This window comes from Amyelois transitella, chromosome 10, assembly GCF_032362555.1.
Source record: "Amyelois transitella isolate CPQ chromosome 10, ilAmyTran1.1, whole genome shotgun sequence".
Classification (NCBI taxonomy): Eukaryota; Metazoa; Arthropoda; class Insecta; order Lepidoptera; family Pyralidae; genus Amyelois; species Amyelois transitella.
Window position 1 is genome coordinate 9695899 of NC_083513.1, and position 19215 is coordinate 9715113.

Genomic DNA, 19215 nt, shown 5'->3' on the forward strand with positions numbered 1-19215 from the left:
ACTTTACATATATCCCCTTTTAGTTTAGGCGAAAGAAGTATGCAGGGATCGTTGCAAGTTGGAAGTCTATTGCCTACAGTCCCTTAGGCAATTTTCATCATCCACAAGACAATCCTACAAAACCCGCTTTAAAAAAAAATTGCCTGCCCCTTTTTTCTAGCTCGATCTATAGCCTAAATAAACTATGTTAATCAAATCAATTCAACCGTCGTACAGAGAAGCATTTGAAACTTTAAAAATCGATACGTTTCGTGTGTGGCGAGTGAAGGCAACTCACTCTGACGCGACCGCTATCACATGCACATCATGTACATATCTCCAAACACGATTGTCGCAAAGACATCTTTATACTTTAAGTGGAAAGATGTAGCAAAGACAAGAAGAACACCCTTCTCATCTTTGTTTCTACTATGACTATAGTATAGTAAACCATACATCAAGTTTCCCAACATTTGTTTTCAATTTTGATAAATACGATCGTGATCTTTTTTCGTGTGGAGATGCTAAATCCCTCGTCAACCTAACCTAATCCATATTGGATCATGCATGGTCATAACAATCAGTTGCCTAAATGTGCAAGTTTTCGTGTAAAGCTTTTGAAACCTTTTTTAATCTTATTCTTATTATACTTTGTTGATGCTTCTCAGCTGTTGATTATTAGGAATGAATTGGTCCTAATTGATCTCCACTCTGAATAAGAAATTTTTTTCCCTCAACTGACCACCGGTATTGAAGCTTAGTAGTCAGATGAATGGGGTCAAATCATGAGGCCCTTACTTAGAAGAAATTCTGTGTTTGGCAAAGTTTTGAATTGTTGTTTATATTATAATTGTTTATATTAGAATTTCTTCTAAGTAAGGGCCTTATATTGTTCGTCATAGAAAGACATGGGGTATGTAACTTTCTTCTCAGTAACGGAAAAAGTACACAAAACAACTGTAGCATTTGCGAGAACCTACCTGCGTCTGTGACCGGATGCGAAAAAAGTTGGATCAGTACCTTGGTACATATAAAAATATGTTCCGTAATACAATTGCGATTGCGACTAATTTTAATGAAGATATTAAAAGTTTAACATTTACATTATTAAAGGTCAGCTGTCGTGTACCGCGAAATTCTCTCTAAGACATTGAAACGATGTTTTTATCTAAAATGGACGCGTCCTTTAAAAATTAATATTATAATAAGACCACTCCATCTCTTTCCCATGGATGTCATTAAAGTCTACTTAACTTGAGATTCTACTTTTGGGGGGATGAGTTTACAACCTATCTCTATTTGAATTTCAATACGTGGACTTCAAATCATTCTTTGCGAGAATGTTGGCTCTGTCTGTCTGTAAGGGATAAAGACGTGATAATGTATGTATGAGTACATCTTCTTTCGTAAGTCAGGCTTGCATCCCGTACTTATTAAATTTGTATCCGAAATAAGATGTGTGTCAGAATGGCGGGTGTACCTCACGGATTTTAATATCTGTTTTGGATTAAAAACGTACTTGATGTGTACCTCAGTGTACCTCTCCTAAAAATCTGTGTACCTCCTTCTATGTAAAGATTTTAAATAAAATAGGTACACCCGCCATCCTGACGTCAGGACCGCGGGTGTACTTCTAGTTAGCATATGTAGGTAAGTAAACTGTATATGTAGATTTGGTACCTCTTGTGTACCTGCAGAAACAAATATTAAATTAATAAAAAATATTAAGGATGCTGAGAAAATGAAAAAAACATTTTTTTTTCTATGACGTCGTTTTTAAGGTTAGGTACCCAAAGGGTAAAACGGGACCCTATTACTAAGCCTCCACTGTCTGTCTGTCTGTCCGCCTGTCTCCAGGCTGTAAATAAACCGTACTGACCGCTATGACAACAAATACTAAAAATGATAGTACGGAACCCTTCGTGCGCGAGTCCGACTCACACTTGGCCGGTTTTTATTACATAAAAATAACTACAGTATTAATTACTTAAAATAAATTATATTAATGACACCTGTTACAATTAATTTATTTTTAGTTACTTATACCGTAGTTATTTTTATAAAATAAAAGTTATAAAATAAGTGCTGAGAAAAAGAAAAAAAACTTTTTTTTTCATTTTCTCAGCACCCTTAATATTTTTTATTTATTTAATATTTGTTTCTGCAGGTACACAAGAGGTACCAAATCTACATATACAGCTTACTTACCTACATGTGCTAACTAGAAGTACACCCGCGGTCCTGACGTCAGGACCGCGGGTGTACCTATTTTATTTAAAATCTTTACATAGAAGGAGGTACACAGATTTTTAGGAGAGGTACACTGAGGTACACATCAAGTACGTTTTTAATCCAAAACAGATATTAAAATCCGTGAGGTACACCCGCCATTCTGACACACATGAAATAAGCTCGGGAATAGTAAATATAAGGTCTTCTTGAACTTTAGTGCTATTTTATTACTTACCGCTTTATTACTCTGTGCTGAGTAGGTAAGAAAGGTATGTTAATTTGTCTATTGCATTTTCACGGAAACTCTTGTGTTCTATTTTATTGTAACATAAAAAAATAAAAAAAAAAAAAAAAATAATTTAAAAAAAATAATAAAAAAGTAAAATAATCATTAAGCCAAACAGCTGAACGTGGAAATTTCTATTGCTGTTAGCAATGCGGGTGCAAAGGAAATAGACGTGATTATATGTATGTAAAAAACAATTTTCAATGTAAAAAATCTCATCGAAGAAGAAGAAAAAGCATGTTTAAATTTAATATTAGAATTTTTAAACCAATTATTGCAATTAATTTTGCAATTAATTATAGCATAAGACCCAGTGCTGTGTTCCCTACAGGTCGAGGTTAGGTCTGATCGATACGTCTAGGGCATCTGGAGTTTTGACATAAAAATAGAGCTTTAGTTTCATGTTTATTTAACACTAATCTTTACCGTGTTAATGAACACATTTAAAAAGTATCTGAAACCGACGACCTTGCTTCAGCTCCGGGAAAGAGGCGTGATTTTTAATATGTTAAAAAGTTATATTTTTCTTTTTAATAAAACTGGTGTCTGAAAAACAATCACCATAATATAAGAGCCCGTATAAATATTTAAAAAGTTACGTTATTACTAGAAAATGTTTAAAAATAGCAGAGATTGTTGCACTTTGCAATGGCAAATTCACCGCAGGATGTATGCAACTTGCGGTAACATTACATAGAACGGACATTACTAACTCCGGCCATCCGACTTTCGCTTGAGCTTCGTCGCCTTGGGATCGAATCGAGAACGTACAGACGACAGCACGAAACTTTAATGCATTCCAATATATATTTCTCAGGCGAAGAGTTTCTCGCACTGGATAGCTTGATGTGTTGCTGCATGTCCAGTTAATGAAATGAATTTACGTTGCGAGACTACAATATGGATGCGAGCAGCGTAGGATAGTTCTATTTTTCTTAACACGGACTGTGTACATCTTTGAAATACATATATAAATCCCAACTAATGTTATACATGCGAAGGTAAATTTATTTGTTTGTTGTATCTTCACGCGTTGTCTTCTGAACCAATCTTGTTGAAAGTCTGCGTACTAATATATTTATTAAGAGTCTTGAGAATGATACAGGGTACTATTTATCCCGATAAAAACTATAGTTTCCATGGAATTTGCGAAAAACCTATATTCTTTTGTAGGTGGCGCTAAATGCGCGCAGGTAAAGCCTAAATAAATATGAATGAATGAAAATTATTATATTAACAATGTGTTTGTGTATTAAGGATTCCTATACAAAAAGCTTTATTACTTAGTTAGATCATAACATCGATGCAGCAATAATCTCATTAATATTCCGTGCATAATGCAATTGACATGGCATCGCCATTTTCCCACGCACTGCTTAGGTAATTATATGCCTTACTTCAAAAATGGACAAGAAAGTGATATTTAGTTTAGATTGCCTGATCAAAGCTGATTTGTTCAAAGTCCAACTTAATGCATGTTTCTTATTTTAACCAGTTTTATCATTATCCCAATAGTAAATTTAGGTAATTAAGAATGATATGTGCCTAATTTTAGTCAAGTCTCCTAGAAATAAACCAAAGTTTTTTTTTCACATTTTTATAATACAACTATTATATTAAAGAACAATCTTAAAATCCCATATGAAAAATAAATAATAACGTTTTTCCCGATTGCATTCTCGTCTGTTTGCTTCAAAAACTTTAGATGCTATAAAATGCTTGACAATCTTTCAAAGGAAATGTTTTTAAAGTCAAAAGCCTGCCGAAACCGATCCTTGGAATAACATTCAGAATTGTATCAGTACAATAACTATACACTTCCTCGGCAATATACCTTCCGCTTGACCTTTGTAGTCCCTTAATTCTAATAACAGTCCCAACCTTCTCCAACGATCCTCACAGCTGAATCACTCCCTCGTCAGCGCTCGACATTCACAGATAACTAAATGCAGTGACACGCTAACCCATTTTTAGGATGACTGTGGCTGGCTGCTCGCTAACTTGTGACGTTTAGCTTCCACTATATCGCAACACAGCTGGAGTTAGGGTTGCCAGGCGTCCGGCTTTTTGGTTGCCTGTCCGGACAAAAATGTATGTCTGGTTTATTGGATTGTGACTCACTATCCCAATCGTGTACTGTTTTTGGAGGTATTTTTTGTAATAGACGATAAAATAAGGATTATTCCGTCTGTAATGTAATATGTAATACCCCAACGTCTCGAGTAACGAAAAATGTCACCCCAATGCCAATCCGGCAACCCTAGCTTAGCTTAGAGTATACATTGTTTTAGTTCCGACATTGTTTCTCCTACAGAAGCTACTGTGAAACGAAGGCGTAAAGTCTCCTTGATTGAAATGATGGGGTATTGTATACCTACAAAGTTAATTATCATCTATTTTTACCATTTTAATGGATTACTCTAAAAGGTTGTGTACCGCTTCGCCTCTTGCCAGCCACCTGGTAGGTCGTTGCCCCCGAATAAGGTGCCCAGAACGCTGGGAGAAAAAAATTATAAGAAATTGCATAACATCCGACCAATATATTAATTGATATTTAATCTATGGTAATCATGCAAATAATCAATTCTACTCTTATTGTATAGTATAGCATAAATTAAAAATACTTAGTGAAGATATGAGACAAAGAAATACTACTTACTAATCGAACAGCTGTTACAAAGAATATCAAACATTGTTGTATCAATTACATTTACATTAAAGGGATGCCGTTGCCAACTAAATTCCAACCGTAGCCGAAAGACAGCATTGTATGCATCCTTCAAATCATGCGATTTTAGCATCTGATTACACTATCATGTGGCGGCATGAACTACACCACGAGTATATTATCACATTGGAGAACGCATAGGCGGGACACGTTTTGAAGTCTTCATGTCACAGAGGTTTCCCGAAGGAGAAGCAAAACCGCAAAAAGGCAATAAGATAATAACGTGTAGTAGAACACTTATCCCATTATATGAAAATGTTTAACATGATATATAAAACAATCAAAGAAAAACATTAAAGTACGGAGTATACACAGAAGACCACGGTTATAGAATATATCACTTGCGATTGGCTGCCTCATTTTCTGTAGGACGCATGTCAGGATTTTCCTTATCTTTGAGATTATCCTTCGTCTGCTACATTTAGAGTGCGCGTGTATTTTCCAGTGAATATTTGCTCCGCGTTACGGCGGCCACCCGGGCGCTATGACGTAACTTATCCATATGTATGGTGGGCGCCTGAAATGCTACAGACTTAATTCTCCTTTTTATGGAAGACACCAAATTATTTACCGTACTGATTTTGAAAAGTTTAAAATGAGTACTTCGTAAATTTCCAATTTACTATTAATTCAAATCTGTAATGTCGCTTCTTATGATTGATTGATGAATGAAACGGAAAGCTTCTTATGATCCAAAAAGTAGGCAGTTTTGATAAATAACAACAAAATAAAAGAAATATAGCATTCTTTACGGCTGCAGCAGTTACCAGTGAAAACGTAAGAAACATACCCTTGGTCTGCAGACAGCTGTGCAAACTCCACTACACGTGACGTCAAACGCAAATCCCGTAACTTTATTTCGATATACATATATTGGATTAACTGCACGTGAAAGTTCGAAATTATTATGAGAGTTCCCTCTCGAAGCAGCCACACTAGTTGATAAACTGCGGTTTTCGATTCATTCGAAATAAGCTTAAAGTTACTAACTAGCAAAGTTTTTTGCCGTTTTAACTATAGTAACTACCGTCGACATCAAAATTATATAAACTGAAGAAATATTTTTTGTTATTTCTTAAAAAAAACATCCGATGTTTAAATTTCAAAGCATGCCCTCCATTGTTTCAACTGAGTCTATGCCCGCTAGCTAGGCATATGACATTGGTTAAAATCCGTGGTTTGTTAGCATTACGAGTATCTTCACAAGTTGTTTTCTTCCGTTGTCATTGCATGACCGAACTAACATAATTGACTTTCTCCTTTATACTAAAAATAAATGAAAATTGATTAATTATTCGTCTACCAACAGGCCAACACCTCTAGTTTTCTCAAAATTAAGTATTGCAAACATTCCAAATATTTGAAACAAGAAAACTATGCAAAAGATTTTATCTCCTCCTTCACACACGCTCTTTTTTTCTGTTTGTTTCTAAGCTCGTATAACCGCGAGCTTTACAAAAACAACAATCGGAAGTTATTTTTTTTTAACTAGTACATAAACTCACGCCTGGTAGCAGAGACTACATTTTTCGACTTGCCACGATCCCTGCGCATTTCTTTCGCTTCATCCGCATTCATAAGTCTCTTCAAGCAAGCTCGTCGGATTCTTAACCAATTTATTATTATATATGTAGTTACTCGGAAATAAACAGGTGATATTGTATCCGTGTGCTGATCCTAGTAGCAAAATATTTATGTTATTGGAGCTAAAGGGAATATCCAATTAATACGTCCACGCCTTATCATTATTTGTTTATTGTTTTTATTACTAAGGAGCAACACCCAGTGGGTGTTAAGCCTAAGCATGTTATGATACATATAATATGAGGGTGCAACTGGGAACACGACAAGATGAGAGAGAGTTGTGACAGTAAGATCAACTTGTTAGCCTTTTTATTTAAAAGTCAATTCACATTGAGACGACGAGAGGCGACCACGTGAGGCTTCTGTATATTTTCATGTAGTAGTAAAAGTTTCAGCCGTTCTTTTAACAAATGTGGCGTCACGTCTCGCCTCAGTGAGAACTGCCCTTAGTTTCTGCTAGAAATGAGCAGAAAGTTACGGATATTCGATAAGCCAGGATGCGCCGGACGTATTAGCTTTTACGACGTGTCACATCGGAGGCAACCTGAGTGCACCCTTAAGTTAATGTGCTCTTCGAGATTAGCGTAGAAGTAAAGTGTTTCATTTAATCAGTCGTAAGCGGCATTGCTTTGAAATAATTTAAGAAATATGTAGTGGGCGATATTACTTAAGAAGTGACAATAATTGTATGTTATAACAATCCTAAATTAAAACATCCTTATGTCTTTTGAATTTGGTACCTAGCAAACAGATTTCATGAAATCTGAAAATATCACAAATCATTATAAAAAAAGTAAATAAAATTCATTACAAAATCATATAAAAAATGACACATCAAAATCCCTCAGTGTTTTATCTTGTAAATGGTTAAAAACGCGGCAGTTGAAGGACCCGCATTCATAACCGAGAGAATTACTTCCTCCGGACTCCGGAGCCAGTTTCCCCACTAATCCGCATATTGATGATTAATTCCATAACCACTGAATGATCTGTTCCGACATTATAAAATGTTGACCTTAGACACTTTCACTGGGGGGTCGCCGCGGCCGATGCGTGCTTGACTCGGCTCTTTCAAAACATTAGCATTTCGATATTTCGATGTTACATCACCGGAGCGAAATACCATTTGTTTCTCATGTAGTAAAAGCAAGTAATACTATTGTTAGGTATTTAAATACATTTTATTGTAGGTGAATTGACAGTTTTACGAGTATATTAAGAAATTTTGTTGTACATGTAAATATTTAAAGGTGACGTAATAATTAAAAGGCTATACTATTTTTAACATATATTTAGAATTTGATAAGAAGTGGAAAATTCAATTACCTCAGCTTCAGCAAGACTGTGTTAAAAATCTCCTCCTTTAATCAATAATGAGTAGGTATATGGGTTTCTAATTACTTGCAACTAAAATGTCAAGTATAAAGTAAGTAACTTATATCTTCTCGCAATTTCAACCAGTAGTAACATCATGAAAACATATTTGAAGACAAAAATAACTAAATAAAATAAGTTAAAGACTTACTGATGTAGAAATGGGACTGATTGAAATTTTCACAAACGAATAATCTTTGCAACCCCATAATTGATGGTTGTCATACTGGCGACAAAAAATGTACCCCTATCGAAGCATTATCAAGAGCAAATCACTGTCTAATTAAAGTGGAATTATGTATCGTGGCTGCAGCGTGACCTGCGGGCAAGGATCCGCTTTGTCTGATGACAATACACGCTCATTTACATACTTGCTTAATTGTATCGTCATTTGTTACTCAAATATTAATATCAAGTTTTGTATTTACACTCGGTTGCGGAAACTAATATTTACAAATTGCTCCCCCATTGTTTAGGATAAGCTGCGTAGTCTTCTTATTTCCAGAGAAATTAAAATCCGTTTTTACTGTATATAATATGAGATTATGGCACAAAAGAGATTAATATGGAATATAAAATTATAATATAAGGGAATGGGATTTGATTTTATAATTTGTGTTTTTAAATTTGCCTTTTAAAAAGCATTTCACTCTGTGACTATTCAGTAAACTGAAAATGACAATTATAATACATTTCCAAGTTCTGTACGAAGGAAAAATGCGGGCTGATAAACATAACTACACAGACAAGTAAACACTGCTCATATCAATAACCAGCACAACTAGTGAAACTTCAATTCCATACCATTAACATAGCAATAAAACATACTAATTTTGTCATACACGTATATGCGTGCGTGCGGCGGTCGCCTTTCCCCGCCCGACCAACATCTGTGTATGCAACATTAAGCTACTTGGTACTGTATAAGTTATGCAGAACTATGATCTATACTATAAATGATTTAGTTCCAGACTTAATAAAAAAGGGGAATTTTTATCAGTAAAAATTTAGAGACCACATTTAGTGTCGTTTTCAGTTTCCTGTTTTGTGTACCACGAAATATTTTGTCATAGCTTACGATAGCTAGATTAGTGCGGCCGCATATTGACCAGAAAATCTCCCCACCACTGCTTATTTCAGTCTGAGTGCATTTCAAGCTTCAAATCTTCAAATCCAGCAGTTATTATGTTACTTGTCTAGTTTTCGAGATTGTTTATGTGTAATCCTTTTTTTTTAACAGGTATCGGTAAGCTCTCCGGCGAGGGCAAACATCTAGCTGACCCAGAGGTGCTCCGGCGTCTGACATCATCCGTGTCCAACGCTCTAGACGAGGCGGCTGCGGCGTTGACGCGCATGCGCAGCGAGCAGCCGCCCGCGCACCATAGACATCAGCATCAGGATAAACCGTCAGTATACTATATTATATCTTTTTTGCAAAAAAAAACGGACTTAACTAAAAGTATTGTATAACCAGCCACCACGAAAATTTAAAAATTGGTTGCAAAAAAATTACGATTTTGTAATTTTCTGGACAAAGAATATTCATGTACTTTAAAAAAGGTAGAACTTACCTAATCACAACAATAAAAATATCTTCCTTATAATATTATGTAGTGTTCTAATCAAATGAAGTCAAGTTGCCTACAGGAACACATACACACATCTGTATTACGGAAAATTTAAATGATGAAAAATCTTCAACCTTAATATTTTTTTTAGTTAAGGCAGCTTTAACATTATTTCACTATTTGTTGTGGTTTCAAAACTAACAAAATAAAATGCCTATATCTTTTTCATGGGTATTCACAAGTCCTTATATTTTATACTGTATCAATCAGACAGTTAAAATATACGTTTAACAGTACACATTATTTCCGGATGTGCGCTACCGTTAAAAATAAGAATCGGTGAATTACAATGTTTCTGTGACGCACGATCTGGTCTATAAATCTTGAATTTTGCCTATGTATTTATGTGAATGCATTTTGTTTAACATAAGTTATCCTGTACTTGTTTATTTATCAAATCATCTTTATTTTGTCAAATGATATAAATTATAGTTGAATATATCCATATTCGAATCATCTATCGCCTAGTTAAACCTTTAGAATAGTTGAAATGTTATGATGAGTTTATCAATGTATCTATTACTTCAATTAATTAAAGTGGGAATAAAACACATGCCTTGTACATATGTTGGTGTATGGTTCCCTCGTAAATAGTATAATTTGCTACATTTTACATGATGAAAATCCGAGATTGAGTCATACATGCCGATAGTCTCTTGGTTACTATGGTTGAGGAAACTCCTTGGTAATCGATCGAGACGCGGTAGACCGTGATTCGTGAAGCTTTGATCTTATCTGATCTATTTCTTTTTTTATTATATCTTCATCATTTGTCTATGGAGATTTTAATTCAGATTTTGAATTTAGAACACAATGCGGTTCGACGGCAACGGGCACGACTCCGACAGTTGCAGCCTCAGGCACAGAAGGCGCGCCATCGTTGGCGGAGGCTTGTTCGGACGGTGACGTGGGCACCGTTCGCAAGCTCCTCACAGAAGGCCGGTCCGTACATGAGACAACAGAGGAGGGAGAATCATTGTTGTCCCTCGCCTGTTCAGCGGGCTACTATGAACTCGCGCAAGTATTGCTGGCGATGCATGCTAGCGTTGAGGATCGTGGTATTAAGGTATGTTGCTTGTCCAAATGTTTGTTCTTTCTTGTTTTCATCTTTTATCCGCCGGTTATACCCGCGGTCGATATCTGCAACTGGTTGTGTGTGTGTGTGTGTGTGAATATTAAAAATTTTTTTATTGACAGGGCGATTGCACCCCCCTGATGGAGGCAGCGTCTGCTGGTCATGTGGACATCGTTAGATTACTTTTGGCGCACGGAGCGGACGTGAATGCAGTTTCGGGATCCGGAAACACGCCGCTGATGTACGCCTGTGCGGGAGGGCACGAGGAATGCGTGCGCGCCTTGCTAGAGAACGGAGCCAATGTCGAGGACCACAACGAGAACGGCCACACACCACTTATGGAGGTAAGTCTCTTATACATACATACATAAAATCACTCATCTTTCCCGGAGGGGTAGGCAGAGACTACCTCTCTATATACTATGTCTCTTATTGGCAGGTAAAACATTTGTAGGTATCATACACAATCATGAAAATAAAAGGGATCGCCTATTTCATATATGCACTATAAAGAAAAAGATCTAGCCTGAAATCGACAGGACATCAACAGGTAAATTCGACCCTGCTTTAAAGGTTCTGAAGCATATGTCACGGAACACACATTCCAAAAAAAGAAAGGAATTAATTTGGTACTAATTTTTAAAAACTTGAAAATATGTTTTTATCGCTTCATTCATTAATTGGAATATATGAAAACTAGCGCCAGCTTTGTAGCAGACCTAGCTGTCAATTAAGCAATACGTCCGACGTTTTTGAATGTGCCCTGAAATATGAGCCAGTCCTTTAACTTTTGTATTAGTTTGACTAATTTGTTTTTTTCAGGCGGCGTCTGCCGGCCACGTGGGCGTCGCGAAGATACTCTTGGACCACGGAGCGGGTATTAACACCCACTCTAACGAGTTCAAAGAGTCTGCTTTAACACTGGCGTGTTACAAGGGCCACTTGGACATGGTCAGATTCCTGTTGGCTGCCGGGGCAGATAGAGAACACAAGACCGATGAGATGCATACAGCTTTGATGGAGGCCAGCATGGATGGACATGTTGAGGTCGCCAGGCTACTGTTGGACTCTGGTGCTCAGGTAAACATGATTGTCTTGAGATTCGGAATGGGGGGGACGTAGAGTGGGACTCTCAGACACAGGTTTCTTACATAATTGGTGGAATCATGATGTGATCTTAAATATATAATTATTATTTCGTCACTTTGTTCGAAGATATAGATAAGGGAATATATGTGTTTTAATACATATATTAGTTTAATTGGTAGTCCTTTTATTGTTCGAGCAAATCGCACACTATTAAGATTTTTTTTTTTTTTTTTTTTGTGTTGGTCACCCCATATCTCGTTGTGCCCCACTCCGTGCCGCTGCGCCATCTTTAGCTCATTCTTTTATTGTGCGCGCAACGGAACGCACACGTCGTACTACTATTATTTTACGTCGAAAATGCCGAAGCGTAGTGCAGAGGATAGAATTGCACGTTATTCACGAAAAATTAAGAAGCTTCAAAATGAAGAAATTAAGCGCCGCAAACGTGTTATTATTTATTCTGATTCATCAGATGATGACAATATGTCGGGTAAGCAAATATTCATTCTTACATATTACCTTGAAACTTCAGAGTTAACCGTGAGTTAACCAAGAAGTTTATAAGAGCCCTAGAGTTAACCGTGAGTTAACCAAAGGGTATTTTTATCAATCGAGTTAACCGTGAGTTAACCTTATGTAAAAGTTCAGCGGATTTTATTCCTACCCTCATATTTTGTCTTGTTATTTTTAGATATCGAATATAATAAAAACGCTGACAATAACACTGCCAATATCGAACCGGAGGTTCCTGATCAGGCCGTGCCCTTGCCAGATGACCCTCAAACCGATGATCAGCCTTTGTCTTCATTAGATCCTGATATACTAATGGCATTAGGGGAACCCGCTCAAGAGGAAGTTGCGTATGGAGAGGACATTCACCCAGACTTAGCCCAAAGATGGGCTCCTCTTCTCCGTAAAGGCCTGGTTGAAAAGGAACAAAAAGATAAATTGTTAAAAGAATACGCAATTCCTAAAAATTGTAAACTATTTAGAGCCCCCCTTTTAAACCCAGAAATCAATGCTGCAGTCTCCGAATTTGCCCGCGCGCGGGATAAAAAGATTGAAAATGGTCAACAGCAACTAGGCATAGGTCTAACAGCCATAAATAGGGCAATGACGGTTTTGCTTACTTCCGATAACAAAATACAGGCTATAAAATATTTATCTGATGCCTGCAGAATCTTATCAGACCTTCACGCAGCTGAGTCCCAGACCCGTAAAAAGTCTCTAACCCAAGGTTTAGAAAAATCTTTCCTTAACCTCATCCAAGACACTGATCGCGACGAAACGTTATTCGGCGCTGATTTACCAGATAAGATTAAGGCGTCAAAAGCTATTGAGAAACAGGGTTCTCAAATAAAAAAACCGGATAATAAACTTGCACCAGGATCGTCTACCTCTCGTCCCACTAGATCTCAGGGAAACTCGAAAGGCCCCTCTCGCTCGGTGGCAAGCAGGGGGGGGCGCGGTACTTCCAGGAGGAATCCTTATACGACGAGATCCACGTCTGCACAGAGCAACTTCAACCCATCCAGGATTTGGAACAAGCCTCCTCGTGCAAGCCCTCGGACATAGAGGTACATTCAGGTCGATTACAATTTTTTTACAATTGTTGGTGTAATATTACCCAAAACAAACACGTCTTAAATTGGATTCGTTACGGTTTCAAAATTCCCTTTTGTAAAAAAGTAAAGATGATGACAGGTAGGCAGCCAAAGTGGCTACCACAAGAAAGGATAGAAATGTCTAAATCTATTAAAAAATTACTAGATCTTGGAGCCATATCCGTTTGTGAACCCTCTCAAAACCAATTTATTTCTAACATATTTTTGGTACCAAAACCCAATGGTTCTAGTAGATTTATTTTGAACCTAAAACCGTTCAATAAATTTGTAGAAAAATTGCATTTTAAAATGGAAGACTACAGAACTGCAGCCCTTTTGATTTCTCAAAACTGCTTCATGGCTACCATTGATTTGAAGGAATCATACTTATTAGTGCCAATTCATCATAGTCATAAAAAATATTTGCGATTCCAATTTGAAGAAAATTCTCAGCTAATTACTTATGAATTTAATGCCATGCCATATGGTCTTTCTGTGGCACCAAGAACCTTCACAAAGATTATGAAGGTAGTTGTAGGTTATCTAAGATACCGCGGTTTTAAATCAGTGGCATATCTTGATGATATTTTTTGCTTGGGAGTTAGTCGGGAGGAATGTCAACAAAACGTGCTTGAAACATGTAGACTTTTAGAGTGCCTCGGTTTTGTTATTAATTATGAAAAGAGTAACCTTCAACCCGTTACAAAATGCAAATATTTGGGTTTCGTTTTCGATTCTGTAGAAATGTCTATTAGTTTACCATTAGAAAAACAAAATTATATTTTTACCCTCCTTCAAAAATATTTATTGCTACCTAGATCTACTATACAAGAATTTGCACACTTAATTGGTGTACTGACAGCAGCTTGCCCAGCTATTTGTTATAGCTGGATGTATACAAAATCTCTAGAAAGAGAAAAGCATATAGCTTTACACAAACACAATAATAACTATAAGGCAAAATTTACTCCTTCGGAGAAAATCTTACCTGACCTACTCTGGTGGTCTCATAATATTTTTACCTCTAAAAATCAGTTGGAAAAACCCACTTTTCTTTTAGAGATCTTCTCCGATGCATCTAGACAAGGTTGGGGAGCATTTTGTAATAATACACGAACAGGGGGTAAATGGAAATCTGATGAAATACTTTTCCACATAAATTATTTAGAACTAAAAGCAGCTTTCCTTGCATTAAAAACCTTTGCCCGAGATTTGTATAATTGTGCCATTTTGCTACGATGTGACAATGTCACCGCTATAAGTTACATTAATCGTATGGGTGGAGTTCAGTTTCCACACTTAAATGAAATTTCCAAAGAAATTTGGCAGTGGTGCGAGAACCGAAAGATATGGCTTTATGCTTCCTATATCAACACTAAAGATAACATCGAGGCTGACCAAGAGTCCCGTAATAAAAATGTAGATACGGAATTAGAAATATCTAATACAACGTTTCGTAATATTTCTGATATTTTTGGTACACCTGACATAGACCTTTTCGCTTCTCGTGCCAATGCTAAATGTCAAATGTATGCGTCTTGGAAACAAGACCCAGATTCCCTCGCAGTCGATGCTTTTACTTTTACCTGGCAACCATATTATTTTTACGCATTTCCTCCATTTAGTCTCATACCGAAATGCCTAAATAAAATTAAAGCAGACAAAGCAGAAGGCATATTAGTTTTCCCCTACTGGCCTTCACAGCCATGGTTCCCATTTCTAAAAGACATGTGCATCTCCAGTATTTTGTATTTCAAAGCCGATGATCATCTCGTAAATTTCATTTACAGGAAACGACAACAATTCAAACTTACCCTGGGTGTAGCGAAGCTCTCCGGGAAGCTTTGTTAAGGAAAGGTACCCCGGACGAAGCTCTAGATATAATGTTGTCTTCATTAGCTCAAAATACTTTACAACAATATGGCTGCACATTTAAATTATGGTGGTCATATTGCAATGATTTAAATTTAAATCCTTATGACACTCCTTCAGAGTCTGTCATTTTGTCATTCCTTACAAAGGTTTATAATCAAGGTGCAGCTTACGGTTCACTCAATAGCCATAGATCTGCATTGAGTTTATTGTTAAATTGTGATTTAGGTAATTATAATCTTATTTCTAGGTTTTTTAAAGGAGTTTATAAACTGAGACCCACTGTCCCAAAATACATAGGAACGTGGGATCCCCAGTCAGTTTTAAATCATATAGCTCTGTGGAAACCACATAACGAAATTTCATTGGAAAAATTATCAAAGAAATTGGCAATTCTATTAGCAATTTGTACAGCTCACCGAATACAAACGCTGTCATTAATCAAAATCCATAATATAAAAATTTGTTCTGACAATATTACTATAATCATTTCTGATATTATAAAAACTTCAGGCCCTGGTCGGTCTCAACCTTTGTTGATTCTCCCTTTTTTCCATGACAATAAGGACATATGTCCAGCTACCGCTATTAAAGATTACATTTCTAGAACTGAACAGTTAAGAAACGACAGTGTAAAAAACTTGTTATTGACGTTCAAGCCACCACACAAGCCAGCAACAAGCCAGACGATCGCGCGCTGGATCAAGCAGGTCCTAGCCGAGAGCGGGGTGGACGTGTCGATGTTCAGTGCGCACAGCACTCGGCACGCTTCCACCTCCGCGGCCAAGCGCGCGGGCGTCTCTCTTGATGTGATACGCAGGACGGCGGGTTGGACGTCAGCATCTAGTACATTTGCTAAGTTCTATGATCGACCACTAATCGATTCGAATAACTTTGCTCAATCAGTTTGTTTTCCTGGTCCACTTTCTTAACTGTCTCTTATATCGGTCTCTTATTAATTTTCTTGCATTTATATTAAATAATAAAAATGTATTAGTATTGTTATGAATATAACAGCACATTTTGATCTAAAAATAAGTTGATTATTTTAATTTGTGTTTACTTTCGGCAAAATATCTATCTCTAAACATCTACCAATTAAACTAATATATGTATTAAAACACATATATTCCCTTATCTATATCTTCGAACAAAGTGACGAAATAATAATACATGATCAAACGAACTTACAAGTGAAGTTCGATCAGTATTATATGAGTCACTTTTTCGAAGATATAGAAGCTCCCACCCAACCGCGCCCCATGTATAATTTTGCCAAAGATTGAGAAACTCTAAAGAATGAGCTAAAGATGGCGCAGCGGCACGGAGTGGGGCACAACGAGATGGGGTGACCAACACAAAAAAAAAAAAAAAAAATCTTAATAGTGTGCGATTTGCTCGAACAATAAAAGGACTACCAATTAAACTAATATATGTATTAAAACACATATATTCCCTTATCTATATCTTCGAAAAAGTGACTCATATAATACTGATCGAACTTCACTTGTAAGTTCGTTTGATCATGTATAATATATAATGTGAACATACATATAATCACGTCCATATTCCTTGCGGGGTAGACAGAGCCAACAGTCTTAAGAAGACTGATAGGCCACGTTCAGCTGTTTGGCTTAATGATAAAATTGAGATTCAAAATAGTGACAGGTTGCTAGTCTGTCGCCTAAAAGAAGCATCCCAAATTTATAAGCCTATCCCTTAGTCGCCTTTTACGACATGAGTAAGAGATGGAGTGGTCCTATTCTTTCTTTTCTAATGGTGCCAGGAACCACACGGCACATAATGTGAACAAGTTGGAATAAATTACAATCTTATATTATCTATTATATTACTTTCAGGTGAACATGCCCACGGACAGTTTCGAATCTCCGCTTACATTAGCCGCATGCGGTGGACACGTGGAACTGGCCATGTTGTTACTGGAGAGAGGCGCTAACATCGAGGAGGTCAACGACGAAGGCTACACCCCGCTTATGGAGGCTGCTAGAGAGGGTGAGTCAGTACTTCATCATCAAACATAAACAATACTAGCGCACAGTGAATATTTGTCGCAAATTCTACGAGAATAGTACTTTTTCCCAGATAGGAGATCTTTCCTAGTAGAAGAAATAAAAGGCATCCTGGAATTTTTATGAGATGTTGGTCATGAAGGTAAAGCGTGAAAGGTGGACACAAACGAAAACACTTTTCCATTTATAATAAAGATAATGAAATATAGATAAAATGTTAATTTTAGTAAATAGTATCGATTTTAAACTACCTTTTAACCCATAGGACACGAAGAAATGGTAGCATTGTTGCTCGGTCAGGGGGCATCCATAAACGCGCAAACCGACGAAACGCAGGAGACGGCACTTACGCTGGCCTGCTGCGGCGGATTCCTGGAAGTAGCCGCCTTCCTCATCAAAGCCGGCGCTGATGTGGAGCTAGGCGCTTCTACACCACTCATGGAGGCTTCTCAAGAAGGTCACCTCGAGCTCGTACGGTGAGTTACGAGATAAAAATCAGTTGTTAAAATAGCAGAGGGCTGGGTGTGGAATGGTTATTTCTGAGTCACAAGATAAAATCCGTTAATTGCTAAAAAAAAGCAGTAGCAATAGAAATGGTGGCCTGGAAAGCGCAACGGCTGCAGAAAATTATATAACTATGTGGCCCGATTATCATTGCAAGGTTACGGGGAATCCGTGGATGTCGCTTCGCAGACAGACTAGACGCAAGAGACGCCGCTCATGCTGTCTCTTGTTGCATCGATTCTCTTACGGTGACGGGGGGAAATATTGCCCGGACGTCGTAGGTTACATGGGAATTTGTGATTTCGCCATAAATGTTGGAGAGGTCCCGGATGAGTCTCTAGGGATCGCAATGTGAGGGCGGCTAGGCACACTTCGTCTGTCCATTTATTAGCTGTGGCGATCGCCTGTCACTGTCTTCTATAAGCACAACCCAATTAGAGGTTCCGTCGCATACTGAACGTGTATAAATAGAATAAAAACGAATCGTTTGTGTTGTGCTACAAGGTACCTGATCAGCGCGGGCGCGGACGTGCACGCGCAGACGCAGACGGGCGACACGGCGCTGACGTACGCGTGCGAGAACGGGCACACGGACGTGGCCGAGCTGCTGCTGCGCGCCGGCGCGCGCCTGGAGCACGAGAGCGAGGGCGGCCGCACGCCGCTCATGAAGGCGGCGCGCGCCGGACACGTCTGCACCGTGCAGTTCCTGCGCGGCAAGGTCGGTGGGCCCGTCATCTGAGTCTCAACTCGATTCTGTCATGAAGCTGAATAGCGCTTTTTAGTTTTTTCGACACTGTTGGCTCTGGCTTCATCTCGCAAGGGATATAGACGTGACTATATCCGAATCTTAACTCGATTGCGTCATAAAGCTGAACAGCGCTTTTCAGTCTTTTCGAGACTGTTGGCTCTGTCTACCCTGAAAACGACACAGACTATGTATTTGTATCCTAATCAAATATCTTGCTTAGGGAAATACTTACTTGGTGTTATGAATGGGTACATTAAAAACTATTGTAATTTGAACTAATCGGTCAAATGTGAAGACAAAAATCAAGGAGCTCATATGTAAAGATTTATGTGTGTGGAACTATCCAAGAATCTCGCCCAAGTGGAAAGATAGTACCTACAGATTCGGGAAACAGACGTAACCATGTGTTAAATACAATATTTTTAAATAAAATGTATTACTAATGCCGTCTGGTTCGCGGTACTGTAAAGTAGGACCACTCT

General features: G+C 37.7%; 2 protein-coding genes across 15 annotated transcripts in view; both read left to right on the forward strand.

Moving 5' to 3' along the window:
* The window catches only part of LOC106133065 (ankyrin repeat domain-containing protein 17), a 52572-nt gene that overhangs the window by 3337 nt on the left and 30020 nt on the right, over positions 1 to 19215 (forward strand). For all 14 annotated transcript variants that reach the window (XM_060946366.1, XM_060946376.1, XM_060946367.1 and 11 more), the window contains exons 3-9: positions 9424 to 9589; positions 10619 to 10877; positions 11009 to 11230; positions 11709 to 11966; positions 17311 to 17464; positions 17747 to 17957; positions 18490 to 18703. In XM_060946366.1, the coding sequence (XP_060802349.1) occupies positions 9424 to 9589; positions 10619 to 10877; positions 11009 to 11230; positions 11709 to 11966; positions 17311 to 17464; positions 17747 to 17957; positions 18490 to 18703 (1484 nt within the window). The remainder of the gene's footprint in view (positions 1 to 9423; positions 9590 to 10618; positions 10878 to 11008; positions 11231 to 11708; positions 11967 to 17310; positions 17465 to 17746; positions 17958 to 18489; positions 18704 to 19215) is intronic.
* On the forward strand, positions 12298 to 13550 carry LOC132902213 (uncharacterized). Its single transcript, XM_060946380.1, has 2 exons — positions 12298 to 12465; positions 12667 to 13550. The coding sequence occupies exons 1-2, from the start codon at positions 12333 to 12335 to the stop codon at positions 13548 to 13550; spliced, it is 1017 nt and encodes a 338-aa protein (XP_060802363.1). The 5' UTR covers positions 12298 to 12332.